This window comes from Pyrus communis, chromosome 1 (genome assembly GCF_041283825.1).
Source record: "Pyrus communis isolate YQ-2024b chromosome 1, ASM4128382v1, whole genome shotgun sequence".
Lineage (NCBI taxonomy): Eukaryota > Viridiplantae > Streptophyta > Magnoliopsida > Rosales > Rosaceae > Pyrus > Pyrus communis.
In genome coordinates this window covers 17,215,566-17,227,428 of record NC_142565.1, presented here as the reverse complement: position 1 = coordinate 17,227,428, position 11,863 = coordinate 17,215,566, and the positions used below count along the sequence as shown (strand labels likewise).

Sequence of the window (11,863 nt, the reverse complement as noted above, 5' to 3'; positions counted from 1 at the left end):
CGGGAAGTGGTCCCGCCCGGGCGGGGATGTGACAGATGTAATTTCTTATTTATTATTAGTACTTTGTGTAATTTCTTATTTATTATGAGTACTTTATGTAATTTCTCATTTTATTTTAGAACTTTATGCAATTTCAAAAAAAAAATTTGGACTTTATTTAAACACGTCAAATAAGATTACATAACTTCACCAAATTAACTTCAAAAAAAACTTCAAAAAAAAAAAAAAAAAAAAAAAAAAAAAAAAAAAACACACACACACACCAAATAAAATTACATAAACTTAAAAAAAAAAAAAAAAAAAACACTTTATTCTTCAACGACAAGCTCATTTTAATTATCTTCAGCTTCTTGCAATCCCCATTGGTGCTCAATCAAGTCATTCTGGCGGGTTACGTGCCAGTATGGCTCTTGCACATCAGTGCACTGCTAAACGATCAATTCATTGTAACGTCCATCATGTTCCAACGGCTCGTGTTGCACGGGATCTTCGGCTCGGTCATGAGCACAGTAGATACGCGTTCTTTAGTTGTTCATCAGATCCAGCTCATATTCATCGATGGCATCATAATCATACTCATTTTGCGAAGTGTTTTTCTTTTTTAGTCTGTGGATGTGGCACTGTTTTGACAAACGTAGACCACCTTAGGTAAATGTCGTCTGCAAGGTAGTATGGTCCGTCGTATTTAGTGCCATTAACCCAATATGTGCATCTCAGTGATTTTCCTTGCAGCAAATCGTTGAACACTGGAGATTGAGCAAGGACATTTAGGTCATTCTAAGCTCCTGGAACGCTAAAAAAAGCATGCCCAATCTATGTATCAAATGAAGCCACCGCTTCCAAAATGATACTTTTGGCTCATTTTCTATCACCATAAGCTCCTTGCCATGCACTTGGACAATTTTTCCAAGTCCAGTGCATGCAGTCAATGCTTCCAATCATGCCAGGGAAGCCTCGCATCTCACCCTTCCACAGAAGCCTTTGCATGTCCCTTGGTGTGGGTGTCCAGAGGTACTTATTGGTGTACAGGGCTTTAATTGCAGAGCAAAACCGCATCAGGGACTCCAGAACAGTTGTTTTTCCCATCCTCGCAATCTCATCCACTTGATCTGCAGATGCTCCATATGCAAGCATTCGCAAGGCAGCCGTAATTTTTTTCTCTAGAAGAAGACCTAGAACACGAAAAGCATCCGCTTTTTGCACAAAATATGGATCATGGTTGCAAATAGCACTGAACAAACTTCATTGCATTCTAAAATGACGTCTAAAAACATGATCAGGGAATACGCTGTTGTGAATAAAATAATCTTCCAAGAGATCTTTACCTCGTCTTTCCCTTTTTTTATCGAAGTTTGCGGCACGTTTGGGTTTGGCTATTTGACCCACAGCTGCCATGACACGGCGGGAATATGAGGCCCTCTGCCTTCTATGATCATCATCTGAGTCCTCCTCCATTGCGAAAGCCTCATCTCTACCTCCACCTTCCTCGAGATTGATCAATTCTTCTTGTTGTGCTAACAATCTTTTTTGTTGCTCCACAAATTTTTTATGCACTCTCCTTGAAGAAAACATTGTAAAAAAAAACTCAAGATTTGAAAATGATGAAGAAGGATTCTAAGCTAAAAATAAGGATTGAGTTTGGTGTGAGGATGGATGTAGAGATGTAAGGTTTATATGGACAAAAAAAGAAAGGATGAGGTTCTAGACAATGTCACGTGGCACTACGTGATTGGTTGAAAATCTTATCAAAATCTTGGCTAAATTATTGCAAACAAGAAGTGACACGTGGCGCGTTGGGATTAGTTGAAAATCTTATCGGAAATCTATCCGCAAAATACTACGTTTGGATAATGACACGTGTCGTATTAAGATTGGTTGAAAATCTTATCGTAATCTTGGCTAAATTATTGTAAACAGATAATGACACGTGGCGCATCAGGATTGGTTGCAAATCTTAATGGAGATCTATTCACAAAATAGTACGTTCGGATAATGACACGTGGCTTTACGAGATTGGTTAAAAATCTTATCCAAAATTAAAACTATTTTAATTATTTATTCTTTTATAAAAAAAAATTAAAAATATTTTAAATGGGCCAGGTGCCAGCATATTTTGTAAGAGTGGAGATCGTTTGTGCCAGCTCATTTTTTTAGGGGTGGAGATGCTTTAGCCTATTACTGTTCACTGGGGTCTATTACTGTTCACTCGAGTGGATAAATGCGTTGGGTGCTAGCACAAAGTCTTTAGGGGTGGAATTACTCTAAATATAAAGGTGAGTTGTTGTCCACCCACACCACAAGAATTTCTCGGGGAATGACGATCTTTTTCGGATTCTCTTTCTGAGGATTTCGGGGATTCTTCAATCACATTTGTTTATCGTGTATTGTGCGGTTAGTTTTTGTTAGGTAATGTTTATATTTAATTTTAAATAAAAGATTTATAATGATTTCTGATCGCACGATATACGATGAACAGATATAATTGGAAGATCTCCGAAATCCTCACAAAGAGGATCTGGAGAGGATCCTCATTCTTTCTCAAGCACGTTAAGTATTGTCACGACCTTAAGACTTCATCATTGGTTGACTTGAGGTGGCCTTAAACCCTTCTTATTTGGAAGTTTTAACGAAATACTGCTGGTATTGTTTACTTTTAACGAAAAAGACATTTTTACTCTAAAAAGTCACTCTTGATAATATTCACTTACGACACCTTTTTATCCTTTTGATTAAAACTCAAAGTTTTCAAATCATTTTTCATTAGTTTTCCTTTCTTATTTTCTATTGTTTTCAACTTATTATTATTATTATTATTATTATTATTATTATTATTATTATTATTATTATTATCTGTCCACAAGGAAAGAAATAATTGCAACTTAGAGCAGCTCCAGTGTATGCTGGAGCTCGATGGACCAACGATCAAACAGAGCCAAATCACCCCAACAAGCAAGTCCAGCCCATGCTAGCGATTAAGCCCGAGGGGGCCGGAGGGAGAGGCCCAACACGAGTAGCTGGCCCGAGAGCCCGATGGCCAGGTGACGCAAGGTTGACGTCAACCACGTTTCTGTGTTTTTTGCGTCAGTCGTGTGCACTTCAAGCACGCATGGTGGCACATCTCCGACACGTTTTCAGACGTGGAGCCCGGTGGCGCAGTTTATGAAAGTTACTGTTGGGGAGGCCACGTGGCTTCTTCACATCCGTTGGATTTCAACGATTACATTTTATGGACCGTTGGATTTCCAACGGTTAAAAAAAAAATTTCAAACCTTCATTAATTTCAGCAGTTGGATTTGAGATCAACGGTCCACGTTATTTGCCTTTATAAATTAAAAAAAAAGTGAAAAAATCTGAAATTTTACCGTTGTGCCATGTGGCACAATCTGAAGGGTTGGAATTCAAAATTTTTTTAATCCAACGGAAATAAATTTTTTTAATCCAACGGCAGAGATTAATTAGGTTGTGGATAATGCCACGTGGTATGCCGTCATTCGTTAAAAATTTGATCGAAATCTATCCTCAAAGATTGTCTTCAAATTGTGACACGTGGAGCGACGTGATTGGTTAAAAATCTTATCAGAAATCTATCCTCAACGATTCTGAAAAGCTAACGGCACGTGGCACGAGGGCATTGGTAAATATCTTATCGAAATTTGTCACCAAAAAATTGTCTTCTTAAATAATAACACGTGACACAATGAGAACAATTAAAAATCTTATCCAAAATTACAATTAAAATTATTTTGTATTATTTTATAAAATAAAAAATACTAATATTTTATTACTCAGTGTAAGAATGAAGATGTAAAAAGCAGTTACTGTTCATTGGAGGCTATTCAATAGTGACTTGCCCTAAGGACTTTTGCAAGGTTGGAGCTGCTCTTAGGGAACATTCACATCCATTTCAAAATTCAACCAACCATTAAACGTTGCATCTGCAAAAAAATTTTAACAACTTTATTGCTCGAGGAGAAACCTTGTTCCCGCGATTTACGGAAATATCGTACAGAGGTTATACAGCGACAAGGTATATAAACAGCTACAGCGTACTCAACATTACATTACATTCAAAATCTTATAATACTTGATTTCTCCTAGCGTTTGCATGACAAACCACAATTAACACAATGGACGTATAAAACCACACCATGTTTCGTTACTTCAAAAATAGAAACCTAAACCTAGCACATTTGCAAACTAAATTAATAAATTTACCATAACCAGAATCCAACACGGAAGTTTTTTCCGTCTTAGAACGTAATATGTGCATGTCTATGTTCTTCCTTCAGATAGCCTTCAATTTGTTCAAGCGCCTGTCAAAGGGCACGGTAAAAGTAGCAATAAGAATAGGTAACAGATAACTTCAAGCAAAACAACACATAATTTGTAACCAAGTAATGATATTTGGCAACGCTTATTGAAGGGCTAAAAGCACTTCCAGAAAACTAAAGTGATCTGGCCGACGCTATGACGAGAACATTAAAACTCCCTATGGGTTATAAAACCACTTTTAATGCTACTTCACCCAAGGACTTGCTTGGTTTTATTAAAAGTTTGACGTGCTTCTAACAAAAGCGCTTATGAGTAGATGTGATTGCTACAAAAGCACTCCCAAATAGGCTCATAGCCCTGTTTTTGGTTTTTAGAAAGGATGATTAACAAGTATTCCTTTATATGGGAATGCAATATTGAAAGTGATAAAGAGAGGAAACCTCAATCACAATGGCAGTAGGCGTGAGATTGGATACATCTCTACAGCCCAATTTGGCTGCAATATCTGCACGACAGATAATGTAAAGAATCAATATCTTACAAGAGAAACTCTTTCGTTTACTAATTTTACTATGTCAAGAGAAGAATTAAAGTCGGAAGGCTGACATACTTTCCAAGGAAACCCTAGCATTGGCGTTGGCATATGAATCACCTCTCTCTTCAAAAAGACTAGTCAGACGCATATAAGTCTGCATGGAAGGCAAAGTTTCAACATACCAATGAGTTGGTATCCTTTTCATTTGATAGATCAATAAGAAAGATGATGATTATTTCAGTGACAATTTTCAGCTAAACATAAACGGCTTACTTTTCTGTATGCATCCCCTGACCCGTGATGCAAAAGGGGGCGAGAGCCAGTTCCCACAGCTGCAATTCTCTGAGCCAATGCTTCCAAGGGAACATCTAACCAGACACTAATCCCCTTCTTCATACACTTCCTGATGCACCAATATGTGTATAGTAAGTTATTACAAAGTTAATACAATTTGCGAGAATTCAAAAGCATAGAAATTTGTGTTACTACTAACCAGTTGACAGGGCGTACAACTGCACCTCCACCCGTAGAAACAACTAGACGATGCATCAAAGATAGTTTACGTAGCGCCTCAGTCTAAAAGGAATAAGTACAATTATACAATTATAAACCATGATTGCAGTAATGGAAGTGAGAGAAGAGTGGGAAAAAAAAATCAACCTACAGTGCATAGCTACACTAATACGCTGCTGCTTCTTTATCTTCACGTCTATTGAATGGACAACTACTAAGAATGTTTCAGTTTTTTATACGTGTGTATGCATGTACATGAGGTGTATGGCATTGTATAGGACCTGCAACTTCCACTTTTTATTACGAGCGGCACTTCATGGAACTATGCCATAATGCCACCAATCATGAGACACCAATTATAAAAATTACAAACTGATTACACATGGTTTCATATAACAACAACAACAAAGCCTTTTTCCCATTAAGCGGGGTTGGGTACACATGGTTTCATAATAATAAAAAAGTAAGCAGTTTTGAGTTCTAACTGATAATCAGACATTTTTTTATTAATAAATAATGAATCATTAGGTAACAGATAGTCTCCAAACATGAAATCTGCAAAAATATGAATTGACGGAAATAGTTTGCAACTGACCTCCTTATCTCTGAAAAAGTCCTCTCCATAGAGTTTGAAAATTTCAGCGACAGAAGTTCCACCAACATCATGCTCCACCAATGAATCACTAAAGCATCCACAAGAATATACCAAAATACAGAAAACCGTTTAGTAAGAAGTAACATAAACTGATACCCTAAATAAGCCACTTCAGATAGACTTAAGAAAAATGAGATAATTGACACAAAAGAACTCTTTGTCCTTCCCTTCATTCTTTATGCAATCCTAACAGAACATGCACTTTTTCTATAAAGACCAAACTCGAAAGTAGGCAGATTAAATACCTATCAATGAATGAATAACTAAGTGCTTGCGCCATAATCTTGCCAACGGTTGTTTTCCCAGATCCCATCATACCTGCAACTCAGAATTAGTTTATTAGTGCACAGTAATTATATCCCAGACTAAATATAAATGGCTTATAAAGAGATTTACCAACTAGATATATACAACGTCGATTCAAATATGGCTCGATTGCTAGTGCCTTATTCTGCAATTTTATAACTTCTAGTTAGACATATGCATGTGTGTGCCACACATGAATAAATAAGTAAACATATATGGTTATGCTTTATCTTTGAACCAGAGTTCACATTCTCATTTGACAGGAGATAGATTCCGTTATTTATCAAGACCAAAAGGGGTTTGATTTACAGGATTTCATGGCCCAAACAAACTAGAAAATGGTGTGTCACTTATACCTTCAAAACCAGTGATTCATCAGAAGTATGAAAGTTTCCAGATTCCACTGTTGAAGCTACACAAGTGAGATTTGAAATAACAAGTCAATCCTCAGAAAGAAAATAAATTGCGCAAAGATTTTTCCAGATTACAAGTATGATTTTCTGTTATCGTGAAACGGAAACCTCATTAAAACAGATTCTCAAGCCGTGAGGTCATCACACTCCAGAATTCTCAAAAGATAACCAATTCTGTTCCGCATATGAAATTGTATATGATAAATATATTGAAAACAAATTAATTCCATTTTCGGTTCAAAGTTGCAGAATTTTACTGATAGGAACTTAAGTTGAGATAAAAATGAATGCGCGTCACAGTCGTAAAGCTTCTCATGGCTGAGGCTAAATTACTAGGGTTAAAAATATTATTAGTTGTCTTAAACACAATGGGGGTACACCTAACACAAGTTGGGTAGACGATTAGGACACCAACATTTCAAATCCAGCAACTTACTTGGGACTCAATGCAACAAAACTAATACAAATCTGATTACTTTTCCTTTACCAAAGAGTAATTCTTCCTTCGATAATTCATTAAATTCTGTGTCTTTAATCCTTCATCTTATGCAATTTCAACACCAAGATTGAAATTAACCAACTTTGGTAATAAAAAAGGATAAAGGAAATTGATTCAATCACCAAATAAACATTACAAATCACGATTAAACACTACCAAAAATCCGATATATATATATATATGTTGAATTGAATTGAATTGAACAGCATTGAATGGATTGAACAAGTTACTTGGAAAGTTGTTGTAAGAGCACGAAACCTCCAAAGCGACATGTCGTTGTCGATTAGAGACTTTTGAGGTTGGTAGATGAGCGGCTGCAGCTGCAACAAGCACCTGGGTCATGTTTTGGTCGCTTAATCTCCGAGAGAAGGCGGCCGACGTGCTCTTCGGCCGCCTCCTCGCAACCTTGTCGGAATCCACCATCCATGTTGAAATTTGCAATCTCGGCGCAACCGTTGCCGCCTCCATACTCATCCTCCCTCAAACAAGCAGCTCAACGGCTGTGATTGCACCGGCCACCGCAGTCAGATTAAAACTATTCAATCTCGAAAAATGTGATACAAATCTAAACGAAAAGCGGCGGCGCAACAAACAGACAAATATTTGACATCAACAATTGGATTGGAGGAGTTTCGGAAAGACGAGCGGGGAACGTACCTCTACGGCTTACCAAAAGCAGAATCAACGAGTGTTTCCAAAAAACCAAAAAACAAGCAGAATCAACGGTAGAGAGATGTGAGTCGTTTCTCTCGCGCTCGCTCATGCCTCTCCGCAAGCACATGGTTTATTTAAAGCGTTGTTGCCTGTCGCTGAGCGCAAGTCATAGCAGAATTCAGGTTTTAATTGTTTTTGTTAGAACCACCGGCTGGGTTACGCACTATCTCTGTGCCCCCGGGGGTTGGTCGTACTGGTGGTATGGTAGTGCTATCTGACGGACTGAATAATTTGTACTTTTTGTTTATTTTATATTTTAAAATTAATGGGGTACGTGGCAATGGCATGCGGGTAAGATTGGCAAGAGGCTGTGACTTTTCCACATGCTACCAACCCTCGTAGGCGTCGGCATGATAAAATGGTGATGTTAGGGTTGGTAGCGGAAGCGTCAACTTACTCGCGGGTCTCTGGTCTCGTCTGCGACTCTGGTCCATGGTTGGTTGGTGGGTGGATGATTTGGATCCTCTCCGAATCCCCTCCCTGGGGATTCCGAGGATCAAGACACAAGAACCGTTCATCATAGATCGTGCGATTACAATTAAATGTTTTTTTTACGCAAAATGAGATTGCTTTACTTTTAAAAATATAAAAAATATTTAATTGTGACCGCACACAATTAATAGGAAAGAAATTTTTCAGTATGCTCGAAACACAAACTGCTACACCGCACATCTCTATACAAATAGTAAAAAAAATTTTACTATTTATATAATAACATATGATGTATCATTTTGTATTACGGACAAAAGTAAAAATTTCTTCTAAACTGGAGTACTTGTAATTTCCATTTTCTAGTGATTTTTTTTGGAACCAGGTATTGAAACTGGAAGCAATGCACTGCAACTATCCGGATCAGGTTTATATGTTCACACTCGTAATCCAACCTACCCGCGGCAGGGAAATACCTTACCATTGTTGACCCCTAATATTATAAAGCAGGTATTAAAAGCTTTAAATTTAAAAGGTAAAATCTATTCCATTACATTCTTCTTAATGTATATAATATTATTTGTTAAAAAAAAAAAAAAAGTAAAAATTATTCTGACATGTGATAATATAAATGAACCACATTTAATTAGAACGTGTCACATAGATTATCAGCTTAATCTGATAAAAATACATGTAACGGTATAAGCAATCTAGGGCTTGTTTTCGGTTTGGAAAATGCCAAGCCAAAAATTGAATCGAAATTTCGGTTAACTTATAAATCAAACTAAAACCAAACCAAAATTTTCAGTAAACTAAAAAATTGGAATGGTTTGGTACATTGAAATTTTGGTTTGGGTTTTCGTTTATTGGGCAAATTTTTTGGGCTTTTCCAATTTTAGCTTATTTTTAAGTGTAACAGTAGATTGTAGCAATGGTTCCTCGACTTTAATTAAATTAGAGCATTGGTCCCTTAACTAAAAATTCATTCACATTGGTCCCTCAACTTATCAAAACATGTAGTTATGATCCTTTTTGTTAACTCCTTCAGAATTTTGTCAAAATGAGTTATGTTGGAATGATCATTGCTACAATTGGGTTAAAGTTGAGGGACTATTGCTCCAATTAGATTAAAGTTGAAAGACAATCCAATTGAGGGACAATTTGCCCCTTGATTTAGCCTCATGTGCATGGCATGTGACTCATTTTGACGGAAAATCTAACGGAATTGACAAAAATGATCATAGTTGCGCGTTTTGATAAGTTGAAGGACCAATGGTAATGGATTTTTAGTTGAGAGACCTTTGTTACAAATTTTCTATGTGAGTGCGATGGTTTGAATTTGAGTCACAAATTTTTATGTAACTTCAAAATTTAGATGGCATAATAAATAAGTTTAAGTTCAAGTTGAAAGTTGAAATGGAAAGCAACTAGTGAAATTAAAAAAGTTACATAAAAAACCAAAATCATAAGGATACGAGAGAGAGAGAGAGAGAGATACACACACGAAAATAACAAGTTTCGGATCACCTGTTAATGGGTTCTTAACAGATTTACCTATTGGTAATCCGTTTCAACCTATTAAAAAAAATTATTTTGGTAACTTTAAACTACTTGAAAAACCTTACTACAATAGCCATAGGGTTTAATCTCATATAATTGATATTAAATACTTACCGTTGATCAATGTTAGTCAACGGTCAACGATGGTATGGCAGCCAACGATCAAGGGTAGTGAACTTGGACCCCTCATTATGAAATTTTTAATGTAATTTGATTTTTCCTACAAAATACCAAAGCACATTAAAAAAATTCATAATAATTAATTTACAATTATGAAAAATATGTAAATGCTCATGATCCCATCCTCTCCGCTTTGACGATTGGTACATCATTGTTTAGAATTTTTAAACCCTCCAAACCCTCGTGAATAATATTTTTGGGGCATTCAAAATAAATAAAAATTCATAAGAATCAATGTTAAGTGTATAAAATGTGAAATGAATATACATGCACTCGTGATTACATCATATACGCTTAAGCAATGGTTACATCGTCGTTTAGATTATGAAACCATTCAAACCCTTATGAATAATGTTTTATGTTTGAGTGTAAAATTATGAAAAATTATAATAATTGATGTAAGAAACAAGTGTGAAAAATGTTACAAAAATATACAAACGCTCATAATGACAAGATCTACAACTATCATGAAGAGGTCAACTCCAAAATTCTACATCATAATCCATAAACTCTAAATTTATATTTGACCATCGATTATCGTTTACGTTTACACTTCATTCTTCTCAAAGGATTTCTTTTTTTTTAGATTTTCATTTTTGAAAACATGATTTATTTTGTGGATGCATAAAGATGAATGGTTCCGAATGTTGATATCATGTTCTGACATTTACAATTAACTAAAATACGAGTAGTCGTCATATATTTTATAGAGACTTTATAAACTCCGAGCAATATTTTCACTAACCGTAAAAATCTGAACATGATATTAATGATCCAATGCATTTATCTTTCTTCATTTGCTACAAGATCGTGTTTTCAAAAAGAAAATATGAAAAAGCGAAATCCAGTGAGAATAATGAAGAGTAAACGTAAACAACAATCAACGGTTAAATATAATCGGAGTTGAATACTTCGCTAAAGTTTTAGAGTTTGTCACTACGAGCGTTTATATGTTCTTTTTTACATTTTCACATTTGTAAATTAATTATTATGAATATTTATTAATTTTGGACTCAAAAGAAAAACACTATTCATGAGGGTTTGAAGGGTTTAAAAATCCATATAATGATGTACTTATCATCTAAACGTACAAAATGCAATCACGAGTGCTTGTAAATTTTTTTCACACTTTTCACACATATATATTAATTATTATGAATTTTTATATATTTTGACCATATGTGGATGAGTTTAATCCATAGCGCTCATAGGTTTGAAATACAAACCATGTAATAATTTTTATCAGCCACTTAGTACTACGGTTTAGTGGTATTTCTCTTCACTTGTAAGTGAGAGGTCTTAGGTTCTGATAGGAGCATATTTAGGCGACTTAACTAGCTTATTCTTGTGCATTTGTGCTATTATTTCTTAGTTAATGTCGTATTACAACTCAATTTCGTGTGTTTGTAGGTCCTATGGGTTAAAGTATCAAGAAAGTGCATTTTGGTGCATTTTGGAGCTATTTTGGACACTAGGTGGTGAGCTTGCATGTGGGCTAACATGGATGGACGAATTTGGACTTCAAGAAGGTGGAAATGTGATAAGAAGAGGAAGGAACTAAGCTAAGGACAAAGTGGATAAGGAAGGAGCTCAAAAGAGGAAACCTTATCCAAAACATTATCTAAACATTATCCAACCTTATCCAACATTATCCAATTATCCAAAACATTATCCAAACCTTATCTCATCTTATCCTATCCAAACCTTATCATGTCTTACTCCTAATTACATGGGGACTTAAATGGATCATTCTAGAACCTATTTCTAGAAGCATCCTAGTCTAGAAG

General features: G+C 35.7%; 2 protein-coding genes across 3 annotated transcripts; both read right to left on the bottom strand.

Moving 5' to 3' along the window:
- Positions 1-858: 858 nt before the first annotated feature.
- LOC137719899 (uncharacterized) lies at positions 859-1,572 on the bottom strand. Its single transcript, XM_068458890.2, has 2 exons — positions 1,326-1,572; positions 859-1,172 (listed from the first exon to the last, which is right to left on the bottom strand). Exons 1-2 carry the CDS (start codon positions 1,570-1,572, stop codon positions 859-861), a joined length of 561 nt encoding a protein of 186 aa, XP_068314991.2.
- Positions 1,573-3,936: 2,364 nt separating this feature from the next.
- LOC137720548 (shikimate kinase, chloroplastic-like) lies at positions 3,937-8,131 on the bottom strand. 2 transcript variants are annotated; one of them, XM_088699322.1, is made up of 11 exons: positions 7,851-8,131; positions 7,424-7,693; positions 6,638-6,693; positions 6,372-6,426; positions 6,221-6,293; positions 5,916-6,003; positions 5,301-5,383; positions 5,081-5,210; positions 4,883-4,961; positions 4,713-4,777; positions 3,937-4,313 (listed from the first exon to the last, which is right to left on the bottom strand). In XM_088699322.1, exons 2-11 carry the CDS (start codon positions 7,665-7,667, stop codon positions 4,251-4,253), a joined length of 936 nt encoding a protein of 311 aa, XP_088555448.1. In that variant the 5' UTR covers positions 7,668-7,693; positions 7,851-8,131; the 3' UTR covers positions 3,937-4,250. The 2 variants fall into 2 exon arrangements, with proteins under 2 accessions (XP_088555448.1, XP_088555449.1); XM_088699323.1 differs by lacking the exons at positions 6,372-6,426; positions 6,638-6,693 and having other exon boundaries at positions 7,851-7,992.
- Positions 8,132-11,863: the final 3,732 nt, after the last annotated feature.